This window comes from Ursus arctos, unplaced genomic scaffold, assembly GCF_023065955.2.
Source record: "Ursus arctos isolate Adak ecotype North America unplaced genomic scaffold, UrsArc2.0 scaffold_24, whole genome shotgun sequence".
Lineage (NCBI taxonomy): Eukaryota > Metazoa > Chordata > Mammalia > Carnivora > Ursidae > Ursus > Ursus arctos.
The window spans coordinates 22,240,960-22,258,132 of record NW_026622919.1 but is presented as its reverse complement, the minus strand read 5'-3'; the positions used below and the strand labels follow the sequence as shown (position 1 = coordinate 22,258,132).

The 17,173-nt window shown below is 60.8% G+C and overlaps 1 protein-coding gene across 1 annotated transcript in view; it reads right to left on the bottom strand.

The window, feature by feature from the left end:
• Positions 1-207: 207 nt before the first annotated feature.
• The window catches only part of SRCIN1 (SRC kinase signaling inhibitor 1), a 64,728-nt gene continuing 47,762 nt past the window's right edge, over positions 208-17,173 (bottom strand). The window contains 9 exon segments of the mRNA XM_057318196.1: positions 208-1,236; positions 7,134-7,280; positions 11,694-11,846; positions 12,112-12,266; positions 13,869-14,103; positions 14,546-14,767; positions 14,769-14,793; positions 15,129-15,276; positions 15,439-15,569. Of these exon segments, the coding sequence (XP_057174179.1) occupies positions 1,102-1,236; positions 7,134-7,280; positions 11,694-11,846; positions 12,112-12,266; positions 13,869-14,103; positions 14,546-14,767; positions 14,769-14,793; positions 15,129-15,276; positions 15,439-15,569 (1,351 nt within the window). The 3' untranslated portion in view covers positions 208-1,101.

The following is a 17,173-nucleotide window of genomic DNA, read 5'->3' as shown; positions in this document are numbered from 1 at the left end:
CTCACCCCTTCCCTGAAAAACCTCAAATTTCAAAGACGATGCTTAAAGGTCAAGTCGCTTGACCTTTGGATCAGAGCTGTCCTCACTGCCCCCCATCAGTTCCTCTCTGTTCCCCCCAATTCCCTCACAACCAGACCCTTCCCACCCTCCAGGCCCCCAAATCTAGTTTTCTAGGCCCTTCATTCTTGCCCACCCTACCCCCATTAAATAAGTTAATATCATTTAAAGTGCTAAATTAGGAAACCGAAAGTACCAAATAGCCCTCCTCGGGGCTGCTTCTGGAGAAGTGATCCCGGCGTCGGGCTGGCTGACCAGCCCACTGCCCACAGCCCCAGCGTCCAGAAGGGCCCGCTCCTCGCTCGGCACAGGCCAGGCGGCTTTCAGCACAAGAAGGGCATCCCGGGAAGCCAACTCCTCTCCAGGACCCACAGATTGCAAGGCCTGACACCTGCTCCCAGGCCCCCCCCCAACCCTGGCCTCCCTCCCCGACCCATCTGTCTGGACTCCAGGCCCGCAGGGGCATGAGCAGAAGGGAGAGGAGCAGCAGACTTCAGTCTCCGCGAGGCTGCGCCACTGGGGCGCCTCCAGGGCCAGAGTCTCCCTGCCGGCCTGACAGTGGGGTGGCTCCAACGTCCGATTGTCCTCCAGGAAGGTTTCCGAGGAAGGGGAGAGGGGTGTCTTGCCGCTCCAAGTCTCCGTGGCTCAGAGTTTGTTTGGAGTGCTCTCGGGAGGGGAGCATAGGGTGCAGGGGCTTTGGGATGGATGTGGGAGGAAGCGTGGGTAAAGAGAAGAGGGAGGGAGGAGGACAGGAGGTGGGCCATTTGGGAACAGGACATCAAGGGAAGGTGGTGTGTTTTGGTTTTTAGTTTTACAGTGTCGTTTAAAAAAAAAGACAATTAAAAGTAAATCATTTAAAAAAACCAAAAACACCAACAAGGGATGGGTGTGGAGAGCTGAGGAGGGCCACACCTGTGGCAAACCCTTTGGAGGGCCCAGAAAATAGGGTGGGGGTAGGGCAGAGATGAAGGGAAGAAGAGCAGGGAGAGAAATGGGGGGGGGTGAGAAGGGGGGACAGGCTGAGGTGGAGGTGGGAGGGGGCTTCTAGAAGGAGATGGAAGAATTCCTCGCCCCAAAGGAAGTCAATACAGGGATAGAGGTTCTGGAAGCCGAGGGCTTTTCTGAGACTGGGCTCGAGGTCTCATTTGACCCGCTCATCTCTTTAGATGGTTTAGTGGCCTGGAACAAAAACAGGAGTCAGGGATCAGAGAGAGGAAGGGAGAACCTTCATGCAGGCCCCCAGCCGAAGTTTAAAAAATGGAAAACCTCCACAAATCCAAGAGAAAATTAACTGCAAAAGGAAGAAGCTAGAGGGGCATCTGGAGAGAGTGATCCCCCGAGATGGGGAGGAGGGGGCCACAGTGGGGGTGCAGGATGGGGCAGGGGGGTGGGTATTGGGCTGGACCCAAAGCCTTGGGGACCTGGGTTACTGACAGGAAAGAGAGCAGGTGGAGGAGAGAGACCAGAGAAGCACAAGGGAGGCCCCACCCAGGACAGGTGGACAGGAAGATGGGAGTGGGGAGGACAGGGGAGGGGAGGGAGAAGTAAGAGATTAGCTGCCACAGGAGTGCGGGGCGGGGCGTGGCCCCAGCTGGGAGGTGGCCAGGGCCTCTTCTGACCTCTACAGGAGGCTGATCCTAAGCAGAAGGGCTTATGGGGACCATGTGGGGCAAGCTGGTCCTGGGGGGGTGGGGGGCACTTCTCTAAAGAAACCCCCCCCCCCCCGCACCCCGCCCCACCCCCAAGCTGGAGGAAAAGGCACTCACTGCATCCAGCCCCTGGCCCAAGGCAGGAAGCCCCGCTGCCTCCCCCACAAGTGTTCTCCCAGCTTCCAGCTGCTCCTTGTGTGGGGGTCGTGGGCGATGCGGGTTACTCCCTCCTGACGCGCGCCACACGCACGCACGCACGCACGCACGGGGCAGCCCTGCTAGTTAGAAATAGCCGCGCCTGCTCCCACCCCCAGCAGACTCGCTGTGTCCATACGGGTTCCAGAGCCATCTGCCTCACCTCGAGCGAGAGGAGGAGGTGTCGCAAATGCGGAGTCCAGGGCCCTGCTCCAGAATCTCTCTCTGGCTCAGGCTCAGGCAGCTGCGTTTTGGGCAGGCACCCTAGGCGACCCGGCTGCACACTTCGCTTTGAGCGCCACTGGGTTGGGCTGCACGGACTGGGTTTCTCTCTGTCGCAGCCACTGCCCCCCCCCCTTCCTTGCAAAGCTACTAGGGGGATAAGGGATCGGGCTTGATAAAAAAAGAAAGGAACGAAGGGGGTGGCTGGAAACTGCGCCGGGCTCATCACACCACCTCCCGCAGCAGGGTCTGCGTAGGGTGGCTCCCCTTCCCACTGCCCAGCGAGCCCCCCCCCCCCCCCCGCGGCTGGCCGGGGGCTCGCTGGGCTCTATTGGAAGCCTCGCAGTGGGGAAGGCACGCGGCGCCTCCTCCAGCAGCCAGCGAGGGCAACAAGGAGACCTCGGGCAGCCTGACGGGCTGACCGTGAACTCGCCGCTGCAGTTCACGGCCCCCACGTCGTCTTCCACACGCGCAGGGACTCATCTAGCACAGTCCACCCTTTCCCTCTATGAAAATCAAGGCAAGAGTTCCCCGTGTGGGTCTTCTAACCCCTCCCCTCTTTCCTGCAGCTGTTCACACACAGAGGCTCCAGGGCTGGGGCCACAAGGTCCTTGGATTCTCACTCAGTCCTTTGCCCAGGGGCATGTGCCAGGCAGGGGGGGGGGGGGGACGCTGCTCCCGGGGGGAGGGGCGGTACCTGGGCCCAGAGACAGCCTCCTCACTTCCTCCCAGGCACTAGCCCTGGGCTTGGCCTGCCCCTCCCCTCCCAGCCTTTCCATTCAAAGTTCTTGCTCCCAAAGGCGGGGGCGGGGGGGGGGGGGGGAGCCCCTGCTTGTCTCCTTACATCTCACCCCGACCCAAGCCCGCTGCTGATTCCCTCCTGGCTGTCCTCTTTGTTCTCGACCCATCTCTCTAGTTAAAAGCTTTTTGTCTTCCTCCCCTTTAGTGTTTGTCAAGAGCCCCAGTCTATTCTGAGCTTTAGTCTTTGGAACAACCGCCTCCCAGCTTGTGCGGCCACCTGACTCCTGTATTCACTCAGGTGACTTGTCCTCACCCAGGCGATGGCCCCTTTCTCCCACAGCCAGTGCAGGGCCTTTCCATAGCAGCTGCTGAAGCGGCCAGCGGCCTGCGTGGACCCCCGGCCCCACTCCTTCCTCACGGAGACCCAGACGGCTTGTGGCTGCTCTGTGAGCCCCTGTTTGCCCCCTCAGCCCCCTTCCCTCCCAGGACTGGCCGAAGCAACAGGTAAAGTCCCCTCTCCTGAAGCTGAGGGAGCACACGCCCACCGTGCCCAGTGCCCTGTCTCGTGATGCGGAAGTTCTCAGGTAACACAACTGCCGTCTCTGGAGCTTTCTGTCACTTCGTTTCACCCACCAGCCCTCTCCTGTCACTTCCAAGTACGTCCAGAGAAGCAGACCCGTCCCCTTTGCAGCAAGGCAGAAACCTCCAACTTTCAGCCGGGCAGGGGGCCTGGAACGGTTAGCGGGGCCTAGCCGGCTAAGCCCTGCACCCCTACTCTTCCTGCAGGTCAGGGTCTGGCAGTGGCTTGACGCCTGGAGCCCGGAGCACACTGCCCCGCCCCTCCCCACTGTGACACACATCTCCACACAGGGACAGGTCACCCTGTTGTGGCAGACCCTGTTGGTGCCTCTTCCAGGGCCACTCCCAGGGCCACTTCCTCTGCTGCCCACACGCCCTCCTTCCAACCAAAATCCTGCCTGAATCAGCCCTGGTCTGTCAGGAGAGGTGGGCCTTTCCCCCAGCCCAAGGGTGGGCTGGGTCTCCAGCAATCTAACCAATTCGAGCAATTCCGTTCTCCTTGCCAGTGACTGATTCAGGAATGGGGCAACAGGAAGAGAGGGGAGAGCAGTTAGGGGCCTCTGGGAAAGGTTCTCCTGCTCCTAACCCGATCTGTGGGCCTGGGACCCCCGGGAGGGAAGGCAGCCATGCGGGGGGCGGGGAGGTGGGATGACGGGACCGCAGGACCCTCTGAGGAGATGGACCAGATTTCCTAGCCCTAGTAGAAGAGGAGGGGTCCGTGGTTTCCCATCTGCAGCAGGCCCCGGGTCCTTGCACCCCTGGGAATCTGGCTACCATCCCAGCCCTGGGTCTTGAGCATGACATCCACGGGCTTTTGTTCAATTGTTTCCTCTGATTTCTCTGGAGTATAAGGCACTGTTGCAGCCCCATCTCAGAACTCTTTTCTCCCCCTTTTTGGTGTCTCTGGCCCTGGCACTTTCATGCTCCTTCCCAGTCATTGTCAAAGGCAGCTTGGAGCCCCAAGTGTTAGAACCACGTGATGAGAGAAAGGCCAGCCCTCGGCGCTGACAAGCATACCAAAGGACAACGACCAAGGACGAAGGGGACCGTCCTTCACAGGGCACTTGGGGGCGTTCCCAGTTCCTTCCCACACCTGGTGTGATGTGACCTCCGAAACCTGCTGCTGGGTTTTTGTCTCTATCGTACAGATGAGGGAAGAGGCAGCAGAAGGCAGAGGACTTAACCAAGTTCCCAGCCTGAGCTGACAGGGAGCGGTGTTCAGGCCCAGAGGACAGAGGGCCGGGTGACCCAGAGTGGCTGCAGCCAACGGAGGGTGTGGGACAGAGGGCGCCAGGAGAACCGGGAGGAAGGAGCCCAAGCTGGTCGTGGAAGTGCCTTGGGCAGCAGGTGAAGGACTTTGGATTTTCTCCCCTGGCGGAGAGCCGTGGGCATGGGTTTGAAGTTGGGGGAATGACATAATCAAATCTGCAATTTCCTCACATCTGTCCCCAGCCCACAGGTCTGGGAAAATAGGTTAGAGGTGACAGAAGTGACAGGGAGATCCTAGAAGGGCATGCATTTAGGTAATGAGGCATCGGGTGGTTTTCATCCTGCATCTTTAGAAAGGTCCACAAGGAACAGACATTCCTTTGTTAGGGACAAGGTGCTTTGTAATGAAAGGCTACCAGAAAGTGAAAGCGAGAGGCACAGCCAGGCCTGTGGGCCTGGGGGGGGGGGCGGGGCGGGGGGAGTACTGTGTACCGTAGGTGGTGAGGGAGACCCCCCAGTGTGGGTGGAGGCCCCTGGGGTGGGTGACATTTTCTGAGGGGCAGGCTTGGGCTCAGAACAGAGCCCCGGGGCAGGGGTAGATGGCACCTGGTGCCCTGGGAGAGGAGTGTGTGGTATGGGGAGCAGAGAGGCCCGGGAGGAAGCGGTCACAGCGGTCACAGCGAGGTGAGGAGGCGTGCAGAGGAGAGACGCCCAGCAAGGAGTCAGGAGGGTCAGGGTGAGGGCTGGCCAGGGAGGAGAGGAAGGGAGGGCCTACACAGCATGCCTGTGTGTGTGTGTGTGTGTGTGTGTGTGTGTGTGCACGCGCACGCGCGCACACGTGCGCGCTGGGGGCCTGAGGGAGGCCTAGCCCTGGCGGGAGGATGGAGGAAAGACCAAGTGGGCTGGGGACCGAATGGTGGGGGGGGGCACGGAGGCCACAGAGGTGACAGGGGCGCTGGGTGCCCCAGGACGGGCAGTCAGGGTGACAGACAGCAGAGCAGTTACTGGAGAGGCTGAAGGCAAGGTGTGTAGGGGGGAGGGGGATCGGGCAGTCTGGAGGCCAACCCTGCCGCACCCCTTGCCAGCTGCATGACCGTGGGTAAAGCCTCAGTTTCCCCATCTGTCGAGTGGGGATTCCTCAGAGTGCTGTGGTGAAGGGGAAACGGGAGAACGTGTGTGTCCTGCACAAGGGAGCGCCCCGCGCATGTCAGCCGCTATTCTGGAGACGAAGGACAGACCAGTCTGGACAGGACGAGGGGAACTCGGGCACTGTGGAGGCAGGACAAGGAGCTGGGGTGGGATTTGCATGCTGTGTCTGGGGCCTCATGAGGAAGATGGTGGGCCCGCGGGGAGCTGGGAAGGAAGGCTGGTCAGGGGCAGGTGAGTCCTGGATGGCCCGCCTCCACGGGTCCCTCCAGGAAACCAGCAGCCCAGGGTTGTCGCAGGACTGTGGGGTGGGAAGGGCTCTATGATTCCCAGGTCCTGTCCTGGCTCTGATGTCACCTTGCTGTGTGCCTTCGGGAAGCCCCTTCCCTTCTCTGAACTGTCCCTTCCTCTGTAAAGAAGGGAGCTGGACTTGCCATCTGTAACCTCCTGCCTCAGAACCTAGAACCTTCTTCAGGTCACAGCATCTAGACATTTCACAGTGCCCACGCCCACCCCAGCACCCCCAACAGGCCTGGCACGCAGGAGCTGCTCAGAAATACTTCCTGAACCAAATGAGGGCGCGGAAGTTCTCTCTCAGTATCTAGGCCCAGGGACCACCCTGCACCTTCTGACCAGGCCACACAGTGGGTCACAGGACAGAAACACCCACGGGTGGGGCTGTCAATTCTACAGACCGGCCCCAGGCCCGATGACGACATCTGAAAGAGGGTACAGCACCCCTGCCGTCCCCACCCCCCTGGGGGCCACAGTACTTCTCCCTCTCCCCAGTGACATCAGTGGAACCCACCAAAGCCCAAACACTGAAAAGCAGATGCAAAATTGGTTTCTCCCTCAGCTGGGAAATGGCCTGAGGACCAAGAGGGAGGATTGATGACAATGGGGTACCCCCCCCCAAGATAGCAGGGGGCTGAGAGCAGGGAGAGGAAGCAGAGCAGAGCTGAGGCAGGAAGACAAACGGACATCGAAGCCCCTCCCTCACCCCAGGGCAGGCCGGGCCTTGGGGGGACCTGAGGGCTCCCAGGAGCAGCTGGGGAGAGGGCCTTCTCTGCCAGGTGAGGGAGTGGCCTGATTGAAAATAGATGTTCTAAACCAGATCCAGAGTGCTGGGGTTGGAAGGAGGAGGGAAAAGATGGCTCAGGGGGCCGCTGGGGCCTTCCTGGCGGGGACGAGGCCTCTGGGCAGCTGGCAGGAAGGTGGCCTCGGGAGTGCTGGCAGGAGACGCCCCGCTCGCCGCGGAGCACTCAGAACCCCGGGGAAAGGGAAGGGGAGGGGCCTGGAGGGGCCGAGCCCCGCCCCCCACGGGGCCACACCTACCTGCTGCTGGGCCTGGATCCTCATGTACTCCGCCCTCTGCTTGCCGTGCTTGCCTTTGTCGGGGCTGCCCGCCTGGCCCTGGACCGCCTTCAGCCGGGAGGCCCCTGGAGTCACCACCTTCATGGGTGGCACGCTGCCACCGCCGCTCTGCAGGAAGAGGAACAGGGTGGGGATTGGAGGTGGGATCCCACAGGCATCCCAGGCGCTGGGTGGGGTCTCTGGGCGTGGGACCGCCTCAGGGGGCTCTGTGAGACCCGGAGACCTTTGCACCTCCCTGCCGCCACATCCCTAGCCAGGACCCAGGTCCGCTCTCTGAGGCCAGGGTTAAGGGGTCCCCCGGCCAGGTTCCCAGCAGTTCCCCAGCGAGAGCTCTTTGGTGGTTCCCTTGAGTAGCCCAGGGGCAGCAGGTACCCTCCTGGGGGAGCCACTTCTAAAGAGAGAGTGGCTGCCATCACCCCCACTCCTGCTGAGGTACCCTTTTCTGAGTCTCCCAGAGCATGCCTGAGATTTGAGGAGGATCTTTAAAATGGCAGAGTGGGACCCGCATCTTCCTCTGAATGGCAGGATGGGGGTGAAGTCTCCCTAGAGACGGACAAGCCCAGCTCCTCTGAACCACCCAGGTACCATCCTGCCCAGAAGGACTCTGGGGATTCAGAGGTGCAGACAGAGAAACAACAGAGGCAAAGAGACTCAGACAGGAGAGGGGGAGGGGAGTGTGGGGACGGAAAAGGAGGACAGAACTTTATTGGTTGGTTTACAGATACAGAGCAGAGGGGAGAGGACCGGTCCCTGCCAGGGCTGCTTGGGCTGATCCCTGGGTAGGCCAGCTTCCCAGCCTCCCGGGGCTCTGCCTGCAAACCTCACCCGGCGCCGGCTCCCAGGAGGCTGGCAGGAGCTGAGAGAAGGCCATTGGAAGGAGGGGGCTGGCGAGGTGCGCCTGCAGCCCCCCAGCTCCCTCCAGCTCTGAGGACCAAGAGACTGGAGCACAAAGGCAGGAGAACGAGCCAGGGGAGGAGGCAGCCACCTGGGGACTGGGTGGCAGGGGTGGGGGGCTGCCAGAGGGTCCCGCGGTGAGGGCCGTGCCCATCTGGCTCAGGGTGGCCTCCAGCTCCCGGAGTGTCTCCTCCAGGCTGTCCCTCCGCTGGGCAGCGGCGCCTCTCACTGTGCAGCCTGGGCCTGCGGCAGACTGGCCCCTGGGCTCCCGGCTGCGGGGTTGGGCATCCTGTCCGGTGTCCTTGGGGGTCTTCTCTGGGTGGGTCTCCACAGTGGGGGACTCCTGAGTCCCATCGGGGGCTGGTCCCCAAGGGCAGGGGGCCCCCGGTCTTCCTTCCGCTGGGGTCCTGCTCTCCATCCCCAGTCTCTTCAGAGCTGTCCCTTCCTTCTCGGGCGCCAAGCTGCTCCTGGGCTGGGAAGCCTTGGCCATTACCTCTGGTGGGGCCCAGGCACCATCGCAGCCCCTCCCACCGCCAGCCAGGCTCCAGGGGCGCGGGGTGGGGGTTGTCCTGGGACTGGCTTCCTCAGGCCTGGCCTCTGGTGGGGAGGGAGGGTTGGGGGTACACTCTGTCAAGATGATCCGGGGGACACAGAAGGCCCTGGGGCTTGGGGCAGCCTGCGGGGAGAAGAGAGGTGAGGGAGAGTCTGATCCCTGCAAACCGAATGCCCTGAGCTGGGATGGGGGTTTAGACACAGGTGAGCCCAGCCGCTTCCTTGCACAGATGGGGAAACTGAGGCGGGGGGTGACTGAGTTTATTCAGCAAGTCAGAGGCACAGCTGGGACTAGAACTCAGGCCCCTTCCCACCCCACACTATGGTCCCCCACTTTCTGGCAGAGACACCGGTTTCCCGGGAAGCACAGACATAGGTCTGCCTCCCACTGCCCGCGTTAAGCTCTGGGAGCAGGGCCATGGGCACTCCCAGGAGTCTGCCCATCTGTGCAATGAGGTAACAATAGCACGGAGTTGGTGGAGAATTCAGTGCGCTTACGCAGGCGTGGGCACATTCTAAGCACTCAGCCAATATCAGCTCTTTGTCGAACTGACCTGAGTGGTCTCTGGCCTCAGACGCTGGGGCTGTCATGCTCTTCTCAGGCCAGAGACTCCAGGCCCCCTCGCCCCTCCTTCTGGAGCTTACCCAAGGGCTTCACAGCCTCGAGGGGAGGGGCTCACGTCCCTCGGCTGCTAGAGTTTGGCTTCTGTGTGAGCATCGCCTGGTCCGGCTTTGGGGGGCCCCCACTCACAGCCCCCCAGCTCGAGTGAATTCCGGTCTAATTCAGACCAGCAGAGTCTCGTGCCAAGCTCTGTCATATACGCTTTCATCGTGAGTCCTTACTATCACCCACGACATGGCGACTGCTCCTATGGTCCCCACTTGACAGATGAGCAAATCCAGGGGGGTGTCATGTGCTTCTCCCAAGGTCACTTACCCACAGCTAGCTAGTGGCAGAGCCAGGATTTGAACCCAGGCAGTCTGACTCCAAGTCCAGTGCTCTTTCCACTAAAAGGAGCCATGGGGGAATATTCCAGGGACCTCAAGCCCCTCTCCCAAGGCAGCCCACCCCGCCCTGCCACCTGCTTACCTGGATGGAGGTGGGGGGTGCAGACTGGGAAAGCAGAGAGGCGACCCACGCCTGCCCGGCTCCGCGGCCCGATGGCATCTCAGGATGCAGGGCGTAAGCCAGCCCAGAAGGCCAGCAGAGAGGCTTTGCCCACTGGACCCCTCCAGGACTGGCTCCCAGAGGCCAGAGAGAGGCAGGGGCTGGGTGCAGTGGGCCAAAATGCCAAGGGCACGGCCAGCCTGGGGGGCACCCCTTGCACACTGCTCATCCCCAGACGGCTCCTCGGACTGCTCTGTGCCCATCCTTGGCCCAGCAGATGGTTTTGTCCACCTGTCTGCTCCCCGGCCCTGGCCAAGGAATCAAAGCGCCACAAGCCACGAGCAGGCCAGAAATTAGGTGGCGGCCAGCACCGAGCCCACGGTGGGCCAAAGAGAACCAGACGAAGCGGTGAGCACGTGAGTGTGGGAGGCTGCCCTCCCCAGAGCAGAGGTTCTCCTGACCCAACCTGACTGGGAAGAGGGAAAGTTTCCCAGACCACCTCCCCCAGCTTCCCCTCCCCGAGTGCAGTCCCCTGGGGGTGCAGACAGCAGGTCCACCCCAACATTCCCAAGGAAAGATAAAGAGAAAATAAGTGCAGCAGGACAGCAGCAAGGACTGAAGTTAGAGAGAAGGCAGAACTTCCCAGTGCTGAAAGACAGAACCAGCAGCCAAGGAAGGGCATGGCTTTCTTCTACTCCAAGTTCCCTGACCACTGGGGCCATGGGAGAGAAGGAGGCTGTAAATGAGCCTTTCTCCTGGGGTGTCCTGGCCCCCAGTGCAAGGCATAGATTCTAGTGGGAGAGCCCCACCAGGCCCCAGTGGCAGAGGAGGGGGTTGGAGAGCAGGGACTGGGCAAGAGCTCAGGACGAAGTCCGGTTTTGAGTTGGACCTCAAGTCATGTAGTGATCAGGGTCCAAGCTCTGGTCTTGGACCGAGACAAAACCCAGGCTCTGGGTCAGACCTAAACTCTGGCCGCAGCCTGGAACAACTGCCCAGCTCACAATCAAGCCTGTAAGAAAAATGCGGCCACGGGGGGGAGGCCGCCGGGTACCAGATTGCTAGAATCTCCAGAAGGCCGGAAGGGTTATGCGCCTGTCCTTGGAGCCGGGGAGGGGGTGAGTCCAGGCAGGCGAGGCTGTGGCAGTGGTGGGACTTGGGGAGGTGACTGGCGTGTTAGTGGGTTAGCGTGAGAGGTGAGGAGAGGAAGGTGTGGAGGCACAGGCAGAGAGAGAGCCGTGAGAGGTGGGGGCAGCCCGTTACCTTCCATGTGGGGCCCTGGGCTGAGCCCCCAGGGGGCCCCAGGTCCTGGGGTGCCAGCAAGGTGGGGATCGGCTGGCGACGGGGCGTGGGGGGGAGGGAAGACACTGAACTTCTCTCAAACACCTGGGGAGCAGAAGGTGGGGGCAGGTTTGGAGAAGGGGGCACAGGGAAGACAGGGGTGCTGGCCTATGGCCCACAGGGAGGGACCCCAGCCTTACTCCTTGGCCCCTCACCACGCTTACTGGCCACTCTGCCCTCCGTCTTGTCTCCTCCTCCAGAGGCCTAGGTAGTCAGGGTCTCCAGCCACTTGGGGGGGGGGGGTGCGAACACTTGAGTACGGGTGACTCACAGCACGGGGCGGGGAGCTCAGGGTACTTGGGGATCAGGGTGTTAAAGCACTCTGTTCTCAGAATTCAGGGACGGGTTTGTCAGAGCCTAGGGCGTCTCGGGGCAGACCCTGTGGGGGTCTCAGAGACTACAATAAAAAACACTCAACCCTGCAAAGAGGGACTTTAGACCTCCTCCCCCCATTTTACAGTGGTGGAGAAATCGAGGCCAGAAGGACGGGTTCCAGTACAGACCAGCCCTCGGCAGGAGCCCAGGAGCCCAGTCACTGCTCCCCACCACCCCACACCCCAGGGTCAGTTTGCTGGGGAAACGGAGGGGCCTGGCTGAGGACTCAGGGACCAGACATGCCCCTGACCCACCTCTAGCTCGGCGATGATGCGGTCCTCGTCGTCCTCATCTTTGATGGCCGAGGCCATGATGGGTGGTGTGGAGGCCGGCCGGGCCACCTCGGACACGGTGCGGCGCAGCTTCACCTGGGGCTTCTGTACCTCCAGCTCCTCGGACTCGGCCTTCTGCAAGGCCCAGGCCCCCATCAAGACCAGGCTCTGTCCCCCTGCAGCACCAGCTCACCTCCTACGCCCCATCAGCGCCAGGCCGCTTTCTGCCTCGGCTCCTCATCTTGCACTTCTTCCGTCCCCTGCGAGGCAGCCCCCTTCCCACGGCGGAAGCCCAAGCCCCAGTAAGAGTCACCCTTCCCCAGCCTCCTTCTCTTCTTCCGCCCCAGAGGGTCTTCAGAGGTCACATCGGGTACCCCGCTGCCCAAGGTGGGGTCAGTACCTTGATGAAGGCCGAATCCTTCTTGCTGGTGACCACCACCTCTCCGGTGCGCGTGGTGGTGAGGCCGTGGGAAGAGGGGAAGCTCCGGCGGGGCGGGGGTGGTGGGGGCGACTTGGAGGGCTTCTCCGTGCGGTACCGAGGCACTGTCAGCTCATCTGTGGGCGGCCAAGGGACTGGGGCTCAGCGGACCCTTAACCTTGGAGCCCCAGCACCCGGGGGAGAAACCCTGCTTCCTCCTCCGGGGAGGAGGGGTGAGGAAAGCTCAGGGAGAAGACCCAGGCCCCTCGTCCGTCTCTCTCACCTCCCCACGGAACACTGGCCCAGCACCCCTCTTAGTGTACCCAAAGTGTGGGTACAGCAGCCCCGGCAGCATCTGGGAGCTTGTTAGAAATGCGGCAGCTTAGGCCTCCCCACGCTGCTGAACCAGAACCCACATTTCGACAGATCTCCCAGTGATTTCACGCACACATTCAAGCTTGAGAAGCGCTGCCCTAATCCATCCATCTCTTCCCACCCTGCCCCTCAGCTGCGGCTCCGCACCCGTCTTCCTCTCTTCTCCAGCAAGAGACAGCGGTTACACTTGCCAGAGCCTGACGCCACCCACCAGGTTCTCCCTGCCCCTGTTTCTCCAGGGGCAGGGGCGGTTTCCAGGGCAACCTACAGGAAAGTCACTCACACCCGACAGCCCTCTGCCTTTGAGCCCCAGTGGCTTCCCATGAGCCCAAGCCATGTCCGAGCCCCTTGGTCCAGCATGTTCCACGCCTGCCAGCGTTTCAGCTCGAGCTCCATTTGCTCCTTCCTGGCCTCCACACCCCTGCAGGTGTGTGCCTGTGCCCTTGCCTCTCCCTGAGATGCCCTCTCTCACTGTCCAGGGAAAGGGCCTCCTTGTTTTCAAGACTCCAAGGGGAAGTGACCTGTCGTGGGAAGCCCTCCCCGCCCTCCCAGGGCCTCCTGTAGGACTGCAGCCCACCGCTGGTTAGCCCCCGCATCCCGTGTCCGGTTTACACACTGAGCAGGGCCTGGCACGGATCCCTTCGCTATGCTGAGCCTCAGCGTCCTCCTCTGCAAAATGGGAATAACGACTGTATCTGAGCCCTGGGGTTGCTGCAGAATGGTAAGGATGAACGTGCAGAAAGCATCTGGAGTAGTTCCTGTCACATAACATGTGCTTGGTAAGCAAAACTGCTAGTATGACACCCCCGCTAAATTTTAAGCTCCTTGAAAACAAGTAGTGTCTTGTCTTCTTTTCCCCAGCACCTAGCACCCAGCACCCAGCAGGTGCTTAACAAACCTAGATGGCAGAAATGAATCAATGAAGGAATGATGACTGCTATTTCTGGCCGTATTTCTGCCTCCCCTATGAGCTCACAGGCTTGTGGGTGCGGGGGGTTCCAAAAACCATGTCCATGAGGACCAGCACCCACACCCGTCTCGCACGGCCTGGGTCAGAGCGCATGCCTGGTCACACCGAGCAGGTGGCGACTCTTGGCCGGGGCTTGCTCCTCCTCCTGTGTGGGCCTCTCAGCCGCAGTCAGGGCAGTGGGAAAAGCCCCGGGTGGAGTCCAGCTCCACCCTGTCCTCTGGGTCTCCCTACAGCAGCTGAGGGTCAGGCTGCTGACGTCCCAGGACCTCCCCTCCCCAGCTGTTCGACCGCAGAGATTCTCATGCCCGGGTGCCTCCACCATCAACCTGAGAGCTCCTGAAGATGGGGCTCCCCTCCCCTGGGCCCTTCACCAGTCCCCTACCCGCCCCCATACCTGAGCCCCTCCTTCCACTGGGCTCGGTTCGAGGGGCTGCCTTCTGGCCGTGAGGGACCTTGGGAGGCTTGTGGTCAGGGGTGGGGGCCAGGCCTGGGTGGGCCTTGCTCGCACAGTCCAGGTCAGGGATGGCCTTCAGCAGCTCCGCCTGCGTCTCCTCCAGCAACCGGTTGATGTCCTTGGTGCTGTACTGGGTCAGGGCTGCCCGCTTCTCCTCCCAGTCCCGCTCGGCAGCCTGGAGAGGAGGAATGGGAGTCAGCACGCAAGCAGCGGCCACGGCCCCTTCCCCCAGCCACATATGCCAGGAATGGAGAAGGAAGTTTGGCCCAGCCCCCAGGGCACCCCCAGACTTCTTGAGTGTTCCACGCTTTCCCTGTGAGTCCGGAATGCCATCATCATTGTATACTACTCTCTTGATAATACTTAGTCCTGTTTTGGAACATTCTATTCTGTTTCATTGACCACATAGTCTATTCTTAGGCCAGCATCACACTGCCTTGATTGTTATCGTTTTATAAAATGTTTTTCTGTCTGGCAGAACTCATGGTACCATCAACGCGTCTCTCAGACTTCCTCCTCCCCCAGGAAGAAGTACCCACGTGTTGGCACTTCCCAGTCTGGGATGGCGGTAAAAACGTGCGAGCCGAGCTCATGCACCCCCGTCCCAGGCCCAGCACCTCAACAGACACAGCCTTGTCCGCGCTTCTCTTGCCAGCGGCATCCGGGCCTTTGGTGGGGTTACCCCCCTTGGGAGTAGGAGGCGCTCCCTCGGCCGGCCCACTCAGCTCGTGGAGGTTCAGTGGAGGGCTGGGGGGTGGCATCTCGAAGTCCAGGCTCTTGTTGAAGTCCGTCTCAGCCGTCACCTTCTTGGGGGACTGAGTCAGGAGGTTGTTGGGGGGGTGGCCACACCCCCTCGTCCACTTGCCTGGGGTTGGGAGAGTAAGGAGGAGCTGTGAGGCCCACCCGGTGGCGGCCCCATGCAAGGCAAGCCTGGCCTGGGGGAGGCAGGGGTGTGACGAGGGCTCGGGGATCTGGCAGGACAGATGGAGGGGGTCTGGGGAGCAGTGACTGCATCCAGCGTAAGGGAGAGCCAAGCCTACACCGTGCCAGGGGTCACAGGCCAGAGCGGAAGTACAGATCCGGTTGGTACATCAGTGACCTCTAGAGGGTAAGGGGTCGGGCTGATCTATCGATCTATGCCCAGCGGGTGACCTCCTGGGAAAGCGGAGGGAGGAGAGAAGCGGTCAGGGAGGGAGAGACCTTCGGATCTGGGCCAGCATGTCTGTGACCCCGCGGCAGCGTTTGAGGAGCCCGTCCAGGCGCTGCGGCTCCTCCTTCAGGAACTTCACGGCCTCCACCTCCACACGCAGCACCACCCTCATCTTGCTCTGCAGGCCTGGGAAGTGAGCTGAGGGGGACCAGAAGGAGTGAGCTGTGGAGGGAGCAGCTCCAAGGATTAGGGAGGAGGGGCAGCAGGGAGGGCACCGCCTGGCGGTGGCGGTGGGCGTGCAGCAGGGACTCCCACCCTGGACCACGTGCCACACGCTCGCCTCCTCGCCTCGGGGCTCACCCTTGAGCTCGGTCAGCGTCTCCCCAAGCTGCTTCAGCACCAGCGCCTTCTCCTCCAGCTCTGGTCCGGGCACCAGCCGGTGGTTGTGCGACACATCCCGCTGGATCTTCTCCACCGACTTCTCCAGGTCACTGCAACGAGAGAGACACCCTCTCAGCCTCTCTGGCCCCAGCCCAGCCCCCTGAAATTGGGCAAATGGCAAGAAATCAGGCCACCGGTCAGATCAAAATTAAAAGCCATCCACCAGGCTACCTGCCCAAATGAAATCAGAAATGCCAAGCCCCAGAGATGAGACTTCCGACGCGTTCCCTCACAGGTGCCCTGGGTCTGCCCCCGCCCCCCCCCCCCCCCCCCCCCCCGCGTCACCCTCCCCGGCACCATCGAAGTTCTGGTCCTCAGCAACATCCTCCCAACTCTCTTTCCCTGTAACTTGCATTCTCCGGTTCTCATTCTGCCAAGGAAGCAGCAGAGAACCTGGCGGGTCTTTCAGGGAACTGCAGGCAGCTGCCTGAGCCCCTCCAAGGTCTCTTCCCTTTCTCAACTATCCAGACACTCAGCCTCTTTCCTTGAGGACAAAACTGCTTTTGATTGTCAGAGGGTTTATGCTGAGCTTGTGCCGTTTTAAACCCCACATCTTTCTAAAAGGTAAGTCACACCAAGTCATCCCCCAGCCCCTGTGTTGAACCCTAACCCTGAGGCTAAACTCCAAGCGAAGAAGGGCATGAGGGTAGTGGGTGAAACTTTGGCTCTAGAGTCAGACAGATCCAAATTCCAATCCCAGCTCTGCCCCTCCCAGCAGAGAGCTCTTGGACAAGTTACCTACTATGTCTGGGCTGCAACCTCCTCACCCAAAAAATGGGAGTAGTAAGAGCTCCTCCCTCCAGGGGCCATGGTGATGATTAAATGAGCCAATGCAGGGGCGCCTGGGTGGCTCAGATGGTTAAGTGTCTGCCTTCGGCTCAGGTCATGATCCTAGGGTCCTGGGATCGAGCTCCCCGTTGGGCTCCCTGCTCAGAGAGGAGCCTGCTTCTCCCTCTCCATCTGCCTCTGTCCCTGCTCGTGCTCTCTCTCTCTCGCTCTCTCTCACACACAAATAAATAAATAAAATCTTAAAAATAAATAAATAAATGAGCCAATGCAGATGGGAAAAGGGTGGTAAAGGGTCAGTCCCTGGGGGCTGCTCTTCATTTCCCTCCAGCCACATCCCCTGTGCTCATCTGGCTTGCTTCTGTTTAGAAATGTCCACTTCTCCAAGGTCCTTGTGTGTGCTGCCCTCTCTGGGCCTTTATAACGCCACTTCCTCTGCCTAGAACACTCCATTTACACACACACACTCACACACCTGCACACATACCCGCACATGGGTGACTAATTCCCACTCCTCCCTCAGGTCTCAATGGGAACTCCCTACACTTGGGGTTGGGGGTCTGCTTCCTGCCTCACAAACCCTCAGAGCTCTTGCAAGCTGGGCTGTGTAGCTTCTGGCAGGCAGGGACCATGTCTTCTGGATTTGTCTCCAAGTGCCGGCACCTGGCCCGGTGCCTGGAGCAGAGTAGATGTCTGGTAAATAATTGTGGAGTGAATGAATGGATAAGCAAAAGAAGGTATGGCTGCCCTGGTAAGTGATCTCGATTCTGTGACTTGAGTCACTGACATTCCTGACCCACATGCAGGAGTTTCCATACATCTTTGTCAAATCCCATCTGCTGGATTTCAGCTCAACAGTCCAGGTGGA